At 44.8% G+C, this 16,834-nt stretch overlaps 1 protein-coding gene across 1 annotated transcript in view; it reads right to left on the bottom strand.

The window, feature by feature from the left end:
* Window positions 1-16,834, bottom strand: part of OBSCN (obscurin, cytoskeletal calmodulin and titin-interacting RhoGEF) — a 183,002-nt gene that overhangs the window by 79,121 nt on the left and 87,047 nt on the right. The window contains exons 49-56 of the mRNA XM_009994678.1: window positions 15,290-15,556; window positions 14,645-14,908; window positions 13,754-14,020; window positions 12,501-12,767; window positions 11,520-11,786; window positions 10,064-10,330; window positions 8,660-8,932; window positions 5,799-6,068 (exon numbers count right to left, since the gene is read on the bottom strand). Of these exons, the coding sequence (XP_009992980.1) occupies window positions 5,799-6,068; window positions 8,660-8,932; window positions 10,064-10,330; window positions 11,520-11,786; window positions 12,501-12,767; window positions 13,754-14,020; window positions 14,645-14,908; window positions 15,290-15,556 (2,142 nt within the window). The remainder of the gene's footprint in view (window positions 1-5,798; window positions 6,069-8,659; window positions 8,933-10,063; window positions 10,331-11,519; window positions 11,787-12,500; window positions 12,768-13,753; window positions 14,021-14,644; window positions 14,909-15,289; window positions 15,557-16,834) is intronic.

Here is a 16,834-nt window from a genome sequence, read left to right as displayed (position 1 = left end):
GGGTGTAGATTTTAATGAAGAACTCTTAACCCTTTATATCTCCAGATACACAGATACCTTTTCCAAGCAAGAAAAAGTTTTCTTTTTGTCTGAAAAACAACAACTTTCCCCAATGGCTATAAAAGGAGTGGCTGTGAAGGAGCTTGCTTTATCAAGTCTGGAGCTCAGTGTTATTTGCAGCTTGTGGCTACCCTTACTAAATGACACAAATATTTATTCAACAGACCAGAAAGCTTTGCTAGCTCATTGATGAGCACTGCTATCCTGGCAATCATCAAAAGAAGCTCGTTTTGTCTCTGTGTTACCCCACTGTTATATACTCCTTAGTTTCCAGGAAGAGCTCTGGGGCCACCAATAGAACAGCCCAAAGTCTTGCCTTGGGAACATGCTGAGCTCAGCACCAATAGCTACTATGGCACAGCACACTGGTAATCTTAGGAATTTCCAGCTACATCGTTTGTGGTGCCATAAAAACTGTTGAAGGGAGGATAGAAAAATCAGGTGCTGCCACAGTGGTTTATGTTCTATTTAAGTGTCAGGTGAAGGCAGCAGCCCTGAACCACTCAAAAATATCAGTGTGGTCGTATGTATAAGAGTTCTGGAGCTAGTATGGGTGACTTGCAGAAGTGGAGGGTTGCAGGAGACAGAAGAACTGTGAAAGGGATTTAGTAAGGGTAGCCAGGAAGGCAGAAGCAGGAGCACACTGAGCAGGTCCAGAGGTGGCCGTGTGTGTCTTTCTAACAACCAAATACCTTTGACTAATAATTTAGCTGAAGATATTAGGGACCCAGCTCTGAAGGTGACAGTGCCCGAGTCATGGCACGCCACGTCATTTAGGGTTAAAGTGTGGATCATCCCGTCCTGCTCAGAGATCTCAGTCACAAAGTTGTTGTGGAGGGGGGATCCATCGAGCCACCACTGCACGTTCCTCACGCCCGGGTGCGAGAGCTCACAGGTGAACGTGGCCGACTCACCCACAAAGACGTCTGTGTTCTTTAAACCAGAAACTATGACTGCTGCCTCTTCTGCATAACAGAGCAAGAGAAGGTGCCACAGGAAAACAAAAGCATCAACACATACACGTCCCTTCCTGCAGAACTAGCCCGAGCGACACTGCAAGTTGTCCAGGAGAGTTAAACTTGTAATGCTGTTCCAGTGAAAAAAGGTTAAATTTGCTTTAAGGGATTGGGACACCACCTTCCATCCTTCACCCACCTGCAAGCACCAGCTATGTGTGTGTGCAAAAGCTGCTTCATCAAGAGGAAGGCCTACTCCACAGCCAGGCCATGACTGGCACTCCTTTATGTTGCAGCCATCTGCACTGCGGTGGCATGAAGTGGGAGGTGGAGAGATGGCTTGAGATTGATATGGGATGCTTCTTACATTGTTTTAAAAGAGTAATAAGAATATCACCTATGAGAGCAGCTGTAATCATTAGTAATAAGAATTTCAGCTTTTTTTTACAACTGTGACTCCAAGCAAATAGCTTTTCAGCTGCCCCACCATCAGCAGAAGGTGGTACATGGCACAGCCTGTACTTTGAACTATCTTAAGTTAGAAACATTGGTCCAAGCTCAGGCTGGATGCGTTTATATCTTCACTGAAACCAGGAAAGAAAAGAATGGACTTCCAACTGGCTGCATCTGAGACAAGTTTGGCCAGTTACTGTCAAAGATTTCTGAGTAAGAAATCCAGGCAGCAAAGGCAGAACATTTCCACCATGTCTCGCCTTACCTTGCACATACACAGAACACGTGGTGATCTCGTATCCAGTGCTGCAGGTGTAGTTCCCACAGTCATCAGGCTCTACACCATGGATAATCAGCTCAGCAATGCTGCCCTTTAGCTTCATCTCGTACTTATCACTGGGCTGAATGACCAACCCTCCTTTTCTCCACTCAACAGGGGCATCAGGCTTGGAGATCTCACAGTGCAAGACAGCTGTTCCCCCTTCTTCACACTCTACATTTTTCAGTTCTTCTTTAAATAGCACAGGTAGTACTGTGGTGAAGAAGCAACTGCATCAGTGACAGTGCCCCAGAGGTAAGAAACTTGCTTGCAACTTGTCCATCTTGGCAGCTCCCATCTTTCTGAACCACAACTTGCCTGCTGGCAATGAATCTTTTAATTCAGGTTGGATGGGGCTTGGAGCAACCTGATTTAGTGGGAGGTGTCCTTGCACATGGCAGGGGGATTGGAACTAGGTGACCTTTAAGGTCCCAAACTATTCTATGAATGCCAAGAGCAGAGCAGCACTTTGAGTTGTGCAGGAGCTCAAGGGGATGACATGCTGGTACTCTGAGGGTGTCCACTGCTGCTCCATGAAGATTCCCATAGGTCACAGAACCTCTAAGGGGCTTCATGTGGCCATACACACAGTTCTCAGTGTAAGCAGTTAGAGGCACAGTGGTACTAATCAAAGCACTTGGGCATTTCATAGCTGAAACCACACACTCTGAGCTGGAGATGGTGGTGGGACTAAACTCTGGATCTAAAAGTATAATCCTGTTGCTTTAAGATGAATAGAAGTATAAAATGAATAAAACTCTAAGATAAAAAAAAAAAAAAGTAGCTAGTAGAAAAAGAAAAGGATCCACAAATCTTGGGCCTGTTCTAAGCATGGTGAAATACTCAATCTCTTCTTGTCAGGCATCAGGCAAGTTTTCTAAACCCTCTTATATGTTCCCTCCATTAGCAACAGCTGCAGTTTTGGTCCTAGTTCTCAGAGAGAGATCAAAATTGCAACTGCAGAAACAGAATGGTCTTTAAAAGGCACTAGATTCTTCTTTGAAGACTGCGGATCAAACCCTTCCCTGCAGTTGTATCTCACAAAGTGTTAATGATAAGTCAGGGATATAACTTCCTTCTCACCCCTGTGGAGAACAATCATAGCCAGATCTTCTCTGCCCCTGAGCAAGGCTTCTCCTACCTTTGACTTGCAGCGAGGCACTGGTCTGCTGGTCCCCTGAGACACACGTGTAATCACCAGCATCCTGAGCCTCAGCACAGTAGATGAGGAGCTCAGCACGGGTCCCCTCTTGCCGGATCTCGTACTTGTCACTGGGCTGCAGCACCTTATCTCCTTTCCTCCACTCCACGGGGGCGTTGGGTCTCGTCAGCTCGCAGAGCAGCAGGGCTGTGCGCCCTTCCTCCACCTCCTCGTCCTCCAGCTGGTGCTTGAAAAGCACAGGCAGGGCTTGGGGTGGGGAGAGAGAGAAAATGGGAGAAGCAAAAATGGAAAATCATACAATCACAGAATAGTTTGGGCTGGAAGGGATCTTTGAGATCATCTAGTTGCAGCTCCCTCCACAGGCAGGGACACCTCCCAGCAGCCCAGGTTGCTCCAAGCCCCATCCAACCTGCCCTTCAACACTGCCAGGGATGGGGCAGCCACAGCTTCTCTGGGAAACATGTTCCAGCGTCTCATCACCCTCACACTAAATAATTTCTTCCTGATGTCTAACCTGAATCCCCCCTTTTCCAGTTTAAAGCCATCCCACTTCATCCTCTCACTCCCTGCCCCTATAAAAATCACCTCCCCAGCTTTCCTGGAGCCCCTTCAGGCACTGGAAGGTGCTCTCAGGTCTCCCTGGAGCCTTCTCTTCTCCAGGCTGAACACCCCAACTCTCCCAGCCTGGCTCCATAGTAGAGGTGCTCCAGCCCTCTGCCCATCAGGATGTCATGCATGAAGTTCATGCACAATTCTGATGGTATTTACCTAACAGAGATGGGAAGGCAGACAGAGAAGGAGGAGGGAGAGGAGTTAACCAGCAGAAAATATTTATATTCCACAGAAGCTGCATTTCTCCCCCCATATCTTAGACTTCATTTCATAAAGAACTTCTGACTAAATTCAGTAATAATTTCTGTTGCCCAGATGATTATTCATCCCCAAAATAAAACCAGAGAACAAGGTAAAAGCATTCAAAGAATAAACACCTTCAGAACTGTGGCTGCACCATTTTAAGAACAACTTGAGGTCATGCAGCCAGGGATGGATTACAGAATAATTAAGGCTGAAGGGACTTCTGGAGATCTTCCACAGATGGAGATTCCTCTGCCACTCACTCCCATTTCCAGTGTCTCATCACCCCTTTCATCACCCCTTCAATGCAAAAGGGTGGGTTTTTCCCTAATACAAATTTCTCTTGCTGGAGTTTACACTTCTTGTCTCCAATCTGTTTACTGAGCACCCCAAGGACCTGAGCACTTCTCTCTCCTCTGTAGACCCCTACTAGGTAGCTGCAGACAGCAACCAGGTCCCCCCTCAGCCTTCTCTTCCCCTGACAACTCCATCCTGGCTGTAACCAACTCCATCCTGGGCTGTATCAAAAGAAGTGTGGCCAGCAGATGGAGAGAGGTGATTCTGCCCCTCTACTCTGCCCTAGTGAGACCCCACCTGGAGTGCTGTGTCCAGCTCTGGTGCCCCCAGCACAAGAAAGATGTGGACCTGTTGGAATGTGTCCAGAGAAGGGCCATGAAAATTATCTGAGGACTGGAGCAGGTCTCTGATGAGGACAGGCTGAGGGAGTTGAGGCTGTTCAGCCTGGAGAAGAGAAGGCTCCAGGGAAACCTCATAGTGGCCTTCCAGTGCCTGAAGGGGCTCCAGAAAAGCTGGGGAGGGGCTTTTTAGAGGGGCTTGCAGTGGGAGGACAAGGGCTAATGGTTTTAAGCTGAAATAAGAGAGATTTAAGTTAGAGATCAGGTGTAAATGCTTCAGTGTAAGGGTGGTGAGACACTGGAACAGGCTGCCCAGAGATGTGGGGGCTCCCTCCCCGGCCGTGTTCAAGGGCAGGTGGGATGGGGCTCTGAGCAGCCTGTTCTAGTGGGAGGTGTCCCTGCCCATGCAGAAGGGCTGGATCTAGATGATCTTTAAGGTCCCTTCCAACTCCAAACATTCTGTGATTCTGTGACAAACTTGATGGCTTCTGCTGCACTTGCTCTGCTACCTCAATGCCAGTCTTGCCTTAGGGACCTCCAAAAATTGACACGGGCACCTCTCACCACTGCAGAGTAAAGAGGGAATCATACCTTTAACCTCCAGCCTGGCAGTGGTCTTCCCATCAGGTGTGTGGCAGCTGTACTCCCCTGTGTCTGCACGGTTCAGGTCGTGGATGACCAGGGTGTGCACCTTCCCCTCCTGCTTGATGCTGCACTTCTGGCTGGAGCGGATCACAGAGGTGCCTTTCTTCCACTCCACTGGGACATCAGGCTTGGACACCTCACAGGACAAGTGAGCTGTGCCACCCTCCTGCAGCTCCAGGTTGTGGAGAGCCTTTACAAAGGTGGCTGGAGCAACTGTGGGGAAAAGGGGACCAACACTGCTGAAAGCACCTAATCCAGCATGGCCCCAGGTTGGAACTGGGTGCCTACAGCTGCATTTTGAACCAGATCAAAAAGGAACAAACAAGATAAGGTATTAACATGGCCCTTCTTTCAAAACCATTCTCTAGAATTTAATGGAAAGGCTTTTCAGAGTTTTTTGATGCTTTTTTTTTTGAGTAAATATGATCGAAAGCCATCATAAAGAGGAGATAAATTCAGAACATTTTCTTGACTCCTTCAGCATGGATTCTGACATATCTTAGCTGTTGGTTTCAGGACCAGTTGGATGGTCTTCCAAGGTTGTCTTCTTCACTCCATGGACTATACAAAAGGACTGAAATGACTTGGTTAGGTGTACATATCTAATGCTTAAATGCCTAAAGTAGATTAGCAGAATCTCCCAACATTTCCAAGGACCCCTCCTCCCAAATAAACCTCTCCAGAAGCTGACCCTTTCCCAGAAGGTCACTCACCTCGGACTGTGAGCTGTGCTGTTGAGCTGTGCTGCCCAACTTTGAAACTGATGGGACTGCAGTCTTCTAGTGTCACCTTCCTCAGGACCAAAGTGTGACGTGTCCCTTGGACTCTGATCTCATTCATTTCATTGGATTGCAGGGGAACATCTCCTAGGAACCACTGGGCATCCTGAGTTGTTTCCCGGGACAGCCTGCATTCAAACACTGCATCTTCTCCTTCATACGAGGTGATGTCCTTCAGCATCTCCACTATGGTTGTTGCTGGCTCTTTATGGAAAGGTCAATCAGGTTTGAGATCTACTTTCAAGTGATGGGTTAAACATTTTTTTATGGTCTTTCTGGACAGTATATTATTTGACAGGATGACCACTAAGCACTAAATACATAGAAATGTAGTCACACAGATGAGGTAACAGGTTATATTCCTGCAGGTGCTTAATGTATGTACATGTGCATATAGGTTACGCACACCTATATGATAGTCTATAAAGCATGCATGTTATACTGTACTGCCTGTATAATAAAGATATAATACACATTTATAATGCAATCTGTGGGTTGTGACATTATCAACAGATTTTAGGGGTGACATCAACATGAAGCCACAGAATAACTGACTAAAGACCCATTCCTGATTCCCTAGAGATAACTGACCCATTTCTCAGCCCTCTGAAATCACTCCTGACTCCAAGATCCCCACGATTCAGTTTGGGCACAGGACAGTGTCTACCTGTCAAACTACTTAATCATGTGTCCCTGCCCTGTTCAGCTCATCCCAATGCAAAGCCCACCTTTCACCAGCACAGTTGCAGTGGTTTTCTGGTCCCCTGTCTCACATGTGTACTCCCCAGCATCAGCTCCACTCAGGTTATGAATCGTCAGCTCAGCCACTGGTCCCACTTGACTCATCTTGTATTTGCCACTTGGTCTCAGCACTGTCCCAGCCTTCTTCCACTGCACAGAGGTGTTGGATTTTGAGACTTCACAGCTCAAAGTGACGGTGCCTCCTTCTTCAGCCTGTTGGTTCTGGAGTGGTTGTGTGAAACTTCCTGGCAAAGCTAAACCAAGATAAATCAGAGGGGGAAAAAATAATAATAAAAAAATGATTAATTGCTGACTGTGTCACTAAGTCTTGTGTTCAATGAAACTGTGGAGCCATTCCAAATTTGGCTCAAACTCCATTTCAAAATTACTTTCAAACTCAAAAAAAGAATAACAGAAAGTGCTGGATTTCCAGGAGCACTAAGCACTCTGCATTGAAGAGTCACTGGACACTGCACACAGCAAGAAATCTGGGAATATATCCCTCCTACACAGGAGTGGTCATGGATATGGACTCTTAACCATCTAAGTGCATGTATCTCCAAGTGGGTACCAAAGCCACAACACAAAAGCTTACACCTAATGATCTGAGCTCTTGGGTATTTGGGAAGGTCCATGGAGAAACATCATTATATGCTCCTTATTTGAAAATGGGCCCAGAAGAGAGATGAAGTCTGGATGGATCTACATTGAAAGCACCACATCTATAGGTCTTTTAAATACCTTCAGTGATGGTGATTCAGCACCTCCCTGGGCAGCCTGTTCTAGTGCTTAATTACCCTTTCAGTGAAGAAGTTTCTTCTACTATCCAACCTAGACCTCCCCTAGTGGAACTTGAGTACATTTCTTCTCTTCCTGCTCCTTGTTACTAGGGACAAGGGACTGATCCCCAACCTGCTCCAACCTCCTTTCAGGTAGTTGTGGAGAGTGAGAAGGTTTCCTTTCAGCCTCCTTTTCTCCAGGCTCCCTCAGCTGTGCTGCAGAAGTTCCTCAAGTCCAGCCTTGGTGGCTCACCTTGGTGGCTTCACAGTTGTAGCTCAACTGGTATTTACAAGGGAAGGAGGTGTGTTTCTAGAAATCCTGGTGAATTTACAGGAAGCAGGTGGCAGATACATATAAGAGGAGATCAATCTGAAGGTGCTTGTGGGTGATGTAGGAATGGATGGTGTATTCTGTGGGACAGCTGAACAATGGCTGAGCTCAAGGCTTTTGTATGGCTACATTTGCAGTGAAGACATTTCATTTGTGCATCTAAGCCCTGCTGCCCCAAGGCTCACAGGAGCCACCAAAGGAATAAGTAGGTGAGAGGAATAATGTCTCAGCAGACAAGCTTTGTGAAGACCTGCTCCATCAGTCTTCATCACTGTTGAGAAAGAAATCCTCATCACAAAAAAAGAACAAGACTCTCTGCCTCATTGACCCCAGATCTTACATACAGAACATCTAAACTAACCTAGAGCTCCTTAAAGGTGAAGTGAAAGCTGAGTCACAACCCCTTGAGGTATGTGAAAGACCTGTAGATAGGGTACTGAGGCACACAGCTTAGTGGTGAATATGGGAGAGTGCTGGCTTAACAGCTGGCTTTGATGATCTTAAAGGCCCTTTAAAGCTAAAACTATTCTATGTGTGGCTAAGAATTCCTTCAAAACAGTGTTTAGACAAAGACTCCAAAGGAGAAAAATAAAATAAAATAAAATAAAATAAAATAAAATAAAATAAAATAACCAAAACCAAACAAAAACATGGAAAGAAGAAGCAATGAAAATTACAGATCTATCAATCCACCTACTAGAGCCTCTAGAGTTTCTCTAGAAACCAATCCACTTCAGAACCCTGGTGACATATCCACTGTCCACCCATGGGGATGTGGTCTATGAGACCACACCAGCACAGCAGGTATGCTCTGAAGCACAAGCACACTACTATCGTGGGCTCCCAAAGGGTGAATGATGGCCTTGAATTCACTCTTAGCATGAGCAAAATGTCACCTGTTCTCGTCAACCTTGTCCCTTTCCCACGTCACAGAGAACCCTGACCTTTTACTGTGAGCTCTGCCTTCGAGGTGTAGGGTCCCACTCGGAAAGCGACGGTGCCGATGTCCTGCTCAGTCACCTTCCTTAAGGTCAGGGTGTGAATCTTCCCCTTCTCCACTGAGATCTCGTTCATTTCATTGTTCTGCAGAGCAACATCCTGTAGCTTCCACTCGACATCCCTTGCGTTCTCGTGAGAGACCTGGCACTGAAATGTGACATCATCCCCTTCAAACACCACCATGTCCTGGAGGCCTCTCACGATGGTCACGTCAGGCTCTGCAAACAACCCACCAGCAGTCAAGCCATGAAAGGGAAAACAGGGGTCAGATCAGAAAACCATCAAATAATACCAATTGGAGTGGGTTTCTGTAGGCCACCTGGACCAGCTCACAGCAGGTTGCCCAGCTTTGGGTATCTCCAAGGATGGAGACAGCACAGCCTCTCACATCATGTGTTTCAAATTCTGCTGCTTCCCTACCTCCAGCACACTTGGTACCATGGCCAATGTATTTCAGTTAGTGGTTTTATTACTTGTTCTTTCACATTGTTCTTTGATTTTTAATTGAATGTTTGATACTTTAACTGGGTGAATAAGGCATGAACATCAGATGCAAAAAAATCAGGATTTTGTCACATTTGCACTCAGATATCTTCTCAGAACAACATTTAAACCTGATCCCCTCTGCTGTCTTTTTGCAAACAGAATTGCATACACCCTGTGTTGGTGTTCCAAACTGGCTGGGGATCTGCTTGGCTCCATTTTCTCAGCAGGACTCACTGGATTATCCTAAGCATGGGCTATCTGCACTTCAGTTTGCTGGAGTCCTGTTTCTAGAAGAGATGGGGACCTGCAGGTCTGTGCAAGGGTTGTACAGACAGCCCGCAAAAGGGAGAAGCTGTACACACCCCAGATCTGCTGGGGAATACCACAGGAAAAGCAGCTCAACCTTCACCTGAGCAAGCATTGTGTGTATTCATACCACTGAGGTCACCATTTGCATGAAAGCTGGTGCAGCTGAGCTTCGTGTGCTGAGTAAAATGAAGTGGCCTGTAGAGCTGCCAGCAGCAGTTGTTCCACACCAGTGGTCCAACCTGAACACAAGCTCTCTCTGTAACAACACTGAGGCCAGATGCAGCTATCACATGACTGGAAGCTCGGGGTGGATCATCTGTTCCTTCCCATGCATATGATGTCAGGCAAATATTTCAAGCCACAAGTCAGAAATTACAACTGCCTTATCCTTTCCTGTCCACCAAGTGGACTTGCTTCGTTGCGTTCATCGACCGTAAGAATTTTTTATGCTCTGTGTTTATCACAAGAGTTTAACAAATTATCTATCACAACCATAATAATAAATCTTAGCACCCTAAAGTGAAAATCCCCTCGCCCCAGTAAACGGGTCTTGCCTGTCACGGTCAGTTTTGCAGAGCTTGTCTCATCCCCAGCCTTGCAGGAATATTCTCCAGCATCACCGGGCTCCAAGCGATGAACCCACAGCTCGCGGAAGGTGCCGTCCTGCCTCATTTCATACTTGGAGCTGGGCTGAAGGGTGGCTCCATCTTTCCTCCACTCCACTTCTGCTTTGCTGATGGAAATCTCGCAGCGCAGCCTGGCTGTTCCTCCCACTTCCACCTCTTCATTCTTCAGCTGCTGCTTCAGCCGGGGTTTGGTGGCTGCAAAGTGAAAAACCCTTCATTAATGCACTTTTCATTGAGCTTGAACGCCGAGTCTGGACAACTCAGCACAAGGCTCCCCAGGCTCTGATGCTGCAGAAGAAATTTGCATTAAGTGGTTATATAATAATAACAACCCTTTTTATCTCTATAAACAGATTGATATTGTGCATATCCTGACCAGGAGAGGATCAGAAAGTTCCCCAAATATGTTTGTTTCTCCTAAAATCAAGGGCATCCACATAAAGCCTTTTGTACATCTACTCTGGATGTTGGAAACTGCAGCGTGCATAAAGCTTTTGGCTAAGCAAGACCTGATACTTTCTGATTATAACTAGTGTAAATCCATTCGTTTTAACAGAAATACTCAGGACTTCCAACACTGTAAATGATGTAAAGCTTTAAACACATCTCCAGTTTCTCTGCTGTCATTTCAAGACCATCAATGGTAAGTTCTTCCCGATGACGTAGATGCAAATGGACTAAATTTATCCACACAAGGCATAGAACAGCTCAGAGAACAGCCTGATGAAAACAAGAAGGAACTATCCAACATGTGTGTGTGTGAGAGCAGATGTGAAAACAGAAATCTCAGTGCTTGTGGTTCTTCTGTCTAAACCCTATTGTGATACATGCAAAGGAGTACAGGGTCATTTCACTCGTAATTGACCCAGTGGCTGCTTTGTGGGTCAAGTTCATTGCAAGAGGATGTGGTGTGAAAGGCTGTGGTTTAGACCAAAGCCATAAGTTCCACTCAGCAGTTTGGGGTGACCACAAACATGTCACAGATGGTTATTAACCACAGACATAATTTCTGGTTTGTCTAAACACAGTGTTTTCAGGATCCTCCTGGGAGAGCATTACAAAAATTGAATATAGTAGATATATCAAATTACTTTGTAAATCACTTATTGTTAGTAATTGATTCAGCTGAACTGGCAATGAATGCAAAGTGCAAAAAACTAAAGATCTGTTAGATCTACCATTGTACTTTCCAGTCTTAAATAACCATTCTGCAAATTCTTTCCCACCAGATCAATTTTTCTGTATTCTCATTCATGACTGGGCACCTGCTTTCCTCTTTATCCTAAATTTTGGGATGCCTTATTCACCAATGAATAAACACTATCATGCACACAATTTCAGAAATCCCTTCTCTTCTCTTGTTCCGTTCCAAAGCAATGCTAACCATTCACTCTGAGGACTGCTGTGCTCTGCTGGTCTCCTGTGTCACAAGTATAATCAGAGGCATCTTCTGGTTCTACATTATGAATCACGAGTTCAGCTCTGTGACCACTTAATTTGATCTCATATTTGGCACAAGGGAAGAGCTCCATGGTGCCTTTTCTCCACTCCACTGCTGCATTATCCTTTGTCAGCTCACACTGGAACTTCACTGCTGCTCCTTCTTCTGCCTCCTTGTCCTTCAGCTCCTTTTTGAAAAGAACTGGCAGAGCTAAAGGGGGGGAAAAAAAGAAGCAAAAGGAGCTTTTATTGAAGCTTGAGTCAAGTTCTGCTTAACACAGTTAGACTGGCAGTTCAGGGAACAAGATACTGTGTTTTGCAAGTGCTGTGTTCCTAGGCAGGATCCATCTCTTCCAATTTGCCTGGAGCTACTAGGAGATTTTGCTGCATCAGAAGCAGCCATCAGCACCTACAACATTTATTCCCTTTGTTCCTTGCCTCAGGTCCTTCTCAGGGTTGGATCCTTTAAATTAATTTATCCTTTGGCTGATCTAACAAAGATGTCAAGAGTAAAGAAGTTGAAAACTCCGTGGACAGCCTTGATGGATCACAAAGACCATTATCAGTGTCCTTCCAGAATTTGGAAGAATTAAAAAAAAATAAAATATTTAAACCACATATCATGTGAGGTGTCCAGATGTTATGCTAAGGTATTGCTCTTTTTTAAAAAAAATTATCTCCAGCCATAAATCTAGAAAGTATTTCTTCTTAGAACCAAAGACTCAAATGCAACACTGGATGGACAAAGTATCCTTTTCTTCCATTCTCATTTAAAAAAAAAGAATAAGTATCCTTGTAGAGCAGATGAAAAGGAAAACATTTATAGGGGGAAAAAAATAATGTGCTTCAAGATGTTAATATTCAAACTGTTCATTTGCATGTTGGATGGAATAAATTCCTTTAGGAGTCTCCTCCCACCACCTACCTTTCACAGTTAAAGATGCCTTGGTTTCCTGATCCCCTGTATCACAGCTGTATTCTCCTGTATCTTCTAACTTGAGATTATGTATTAAAAGCTCTACCCAGCCTTCCCTTTGCCTCATTTCATACTTCTGGCTGGGCTGCAGCCCCACTCCTCCTTTCATCCATTCCACTGCAGCATTGGGTTTCGACAGCTCACAACAGAATGTAGCTGTACCTCCTTCCTCTGATTCCTTATTTTGAAGGGGTTGTTTAAATGTGACAGGCAGTGCTGCAAAATTTGAGAAGGCAATGTTTTCAGAGTGTTTTAGTCCAGAAAGGACATATTCTTATCACTGTTCTTCAGAAATGGCCTATCCTAATGAGGCCACAATCCTTGGCCTGCAACTCTGTCTTGGTAGCACATTTCTGGAGCCATTACATGAACCAGATGGTGAGAGCTGGTCTTAGAGGGTGGTCCTCAGAATGGCCTGGTTTGTGGTCTGAAGGAGTCAGACTTTCCTGCAGAAATATGCTGATGCCAGATAGTGAAGCTTTAGTCATCAACCACTGGGACACAGTAGAGCATGGACCCTTGTGCCTTAATAAGAGGTCTGTGAGTTTGCAGTATTAAGTAAAGTATATTTTCCCCCTCAAATAAAGCTTCTATCAATGTATAAAAGATGAAGTTAGAATTCAAAACATGATGGCCCAATAGAGTGTGAGATGACCATAGAGTGATAAATGGGAGAGGAAATCCACATTCCTGGCAAGATCTTGCTCAGGATGGTAGAAGAGGCAGGGATGAGCTCAGTGTTTACACCTGAGGCTCAAAGTCTCAAGTAACAATACAGCACCTTCACATGTTATAGAATTCCATTTATCCACCAATTGTTGCATCTTTTATCATCCCAACCAGGCGTTACCCCCAGTTAGGCATTCCTTATCCCTACTGAAATAATCAACAAGCCAAAATAACTACCAGCCTGCCTGGCTTATTTTCTGTTATCCATTCCCACATGCACCCCTTGCACTCATAGAACAGGAGGGTTTATCATATTTTGACATCATGGCAACATTTAATTACTTTGATGCTGTTTAATCACTCCAGATACTGCAAGCAGCACCTCCCTAACTCAACTTAACTTGTATCATGCTTAAGTAGGATATGTTTGCTGGTGTGGACCAGCAGCAAAACAAAGAAACAGCTGTAGGGAACATTGAGAGATGCTCCTCTCCCTTCATCTCTACTGAGCCAAGGGTCAATATTCTGCCTACCATGTACAGTGACCACAGCTGTTGTCTGCTGATGCCCAGAGTCACAGGTGTACTGCCCCGAATCATCCAGTTCTAAGTCACAAATGACCAGTTCAGCAGTGGAGCCCTGCTGCTTCATCTCATATTTCAAACCAGGGTAGAGAGTAGTGTCTCCTTTCCTCCACTCTACTGGAGCCTTGGGTTTGGTAAGCTCACACCTCAGTGTTGCTGTACCACCTTCTTCTGCCTCGGTGTTCTTCAGCTCTTGCTTAAAAAGTGCTGGTAGGGCTATAAAATAGAAATATAACTTGCAACACACTGCAGTTGGGGGTTGGGAAAGAGAAAGTAGAAAGAAAATGAAAGCACTGAAAGAGCTTTTTTTGCAGGTGCATCTAAACCTCAATGTTTTGTATCCAAAGTATGAGCTTATTTCCCTAAAGAAGTAATAGGAATATCTGCAGAAGCAGAAGAAATTGGTCTAATGAAGTCACATTTTCTGTGAAGTATATAGAAGCTTAAAATAATCTATGACCTAAAAATGGCAGAATATTTTCCCTACTACAAAATTAGCCAACAGGTTGCCTTGATCACTAAAGAGGTATTCTGAGGGTCAGCAGGGAGTTGTAAGAGCTCAGCTTCCCTCTTAAGGCAGGCCATGTGCAGGAAAGATTACAATTATCCTGAATCCAATATACTGACCAAATGCACTTAGTTTAGCTTTGAAATTCCCATTTTCTACCTGGTCACTCTATTAGGTTGTATAGACCATGATATTCCACACACCTTCCTTAGGAATGTAGCCAAGTCTTCTCCATCAGTGACACTAACACAGGACTTGTGCTTTCAGAATATACTGTGATATTAGCCCTTTCTAAACTATTTTTACATTTTTAAACTATTTTTTTCTTTTACCCTTGACTGTCAAAGTGGCAGTTGTCTGCTGATCTCCACACACACAGGTGTAATCTCCACTGTCCTCCACATCCAGCTCATGGATAACCAGCTTTGCAACAGCACCATCTTGACTCATTTCATATTTGCTGCTGGCTTTGAGCACCTCCTGCCCTTTCTTCCACTCCACCACAGCAGGTTTAGTCAGCTCACAGTGTAGAGCAGCTGTCCCATTTTCTACAGCTTCCAGGTCCTTCAGGTCTCTTTTGAATTCTGGAGGCAGTGCTGAAGAGTAAAAGAATTACCATAGAGAGTGAATATTCCTTAAAAAGTAGCTAGATGAGGTCCTGGGGGAGAAGTTGCATCATGTGCTGTTGAGCCCTGATCCAGGTCTGTGGAATATAATGGAAAAATCTCCCTCATCTTCCCTGGACTCTGCATCAGGGCAAGGAAAGTGAGACAGTGAGAAGGAACAGCACAGCTGAAGAGGAGAAAAACAGCAGGCAACTCTTCCCAGTTCTAACAGAAAAAGGAAGCACATAAGCCAAGTCCAAATGAACACAAAAGTGCAAGAAAACAGAAAGGGAATAATGGGAACGGACTGTAGCAATGGAAACTTGGGCAGGTCTAGGGTTTGGAGGACATTAGTCCCACTGGTTACTTTACCATGCACTGTTAAGGTTGCTGTGGTGCTCTTCTCTCCACACACACAGGTATAATCTCCAGCATCATTTGAGTCTAAATGGTGAACTGTCAGCTCCACAACACAGCCTTCCTGTCTCATGCTGTACTTGTTGCCCGGTGTGAGGATGTGATGTCCCTTCTTCCACTGAACACTGGCAGATGCCTTGCTGAGCTCACAGTGCAAAGTGGCCATTCCACCTTCTACAGCTTCCTTGCTGGTCATTTCTTCTTGGAAAAATGGAGGCACAGCTGAAGGATGCAGGTAAAAAGTATTATAAACTGAGGATATCTCCAGGGATGGGAGAGAGTAGGAAGTGACAGAGGAAAGTTGTGAAGGTTATGGAAAGGTGAGCATCAGAAGCAGAGAGGTGAGAGAAATGAAAAAATCATACTGAGAATATATACCCTAATCTTTTTGGGTTTATGCTGGCTTCCTACTAGCAAAATTGCACTGTCCTCAAGAGATTTACACCTGCTTCCTGCAAGTTTGCGTGTAAAATGAATTAAGAATATAAACTCTGACATCCTTAGTTCACATGAGTTGGAGTCTTTCACAAACTTCAGGTCTTTGTGCTCTCTTTTTCTACTTACAGAGCTTCCCTGATGAGCTCTGAGTGATGACACAGCTCCTTACTCATCATCTCTCCTTCTTCCTTGAGGTACCCTTGAAAAGATGCAGCCAGGCCTCACAGATTCTTCTCGACCTCAAAGAAAATCCCCAGATGCTGATTCCCAACCTGCCTTCTTGTCTCAGAACACATTGTCCTCACTGAACACAATTCTAGTACCCACTGCAAGTTGTGAACTTGGAATAAATTTGGTAATCTTAACATATGTCTCTCTAATAACTAAGTGGGATTATGGGATATTCCTCCTGGGCAACAAGGTTGGATACCTCAGATCTCAAATTTAGTCTCACTCCATAGCAGTGCAGCTAAGTTAAAACATCCAGGCTAGAAACCAGGTTTAGTCTCTAGGATCTGGCACATTTCCCTCCTCCAGAAGCTGAAGCACCACTTTTCTTTGCACAGCAACTGGTTCTTCCAACAAAATAAGAGCAGGAGGAGGTCACAGAAAGAATTTATTCTTTCCTGCTTAGAAAATCTGTCTTCCAGTGCCAATCTATGCATTAGGACAGAGGTTATGGGCACAAAACCCAGTATAAACATAACTCAGGACAGAAGAAATTGTAACTAATACAGTCTTATTCTACTCTATACTCCAGTAAAATGGTAGGTATTGAGAATGCCAGAAAGGAACAACCAGGAATAAGCATATTTGTGTTTTAGAGAATAAATGCAGGAAGGGAAAGACAAAAGAAGAGAGAGTTTATATGCTAGGAAAGGAATGCCAGAGGGAAGGATGAAAGGATAGCAGATTTGTGCTTAAGGAAAGGAAAAGACAAAGGACAGCACAGGAAAAGGCAGGGAGGTATTTTCTAATATACCCAGCCTGCAGGTCATCAAAGGCAGGGAATGCTTTCAAGTGAATGGAACTTCAGTTAATAAGTGTGATCAAACAGACATG

Source organism: Chaetura pelagica, unplaced genomic scaffold, assembly GCF_000747805.2.
Source record: "Chaetura pelagica isolate M959 unplaced genomic scaffold, ChaPel_1.0 scaffold130, whole genome shotgun sequence".
Classification (NCBI taxonomy): Eukaryota; Metazoa; Chordata; class Aves; order Apodiformes; family Apodidae; genus Chaetura; species Chaetura pelagica.
This window is presented reverse-complemented; position numbering and strand designations above follow the sequence as displayed.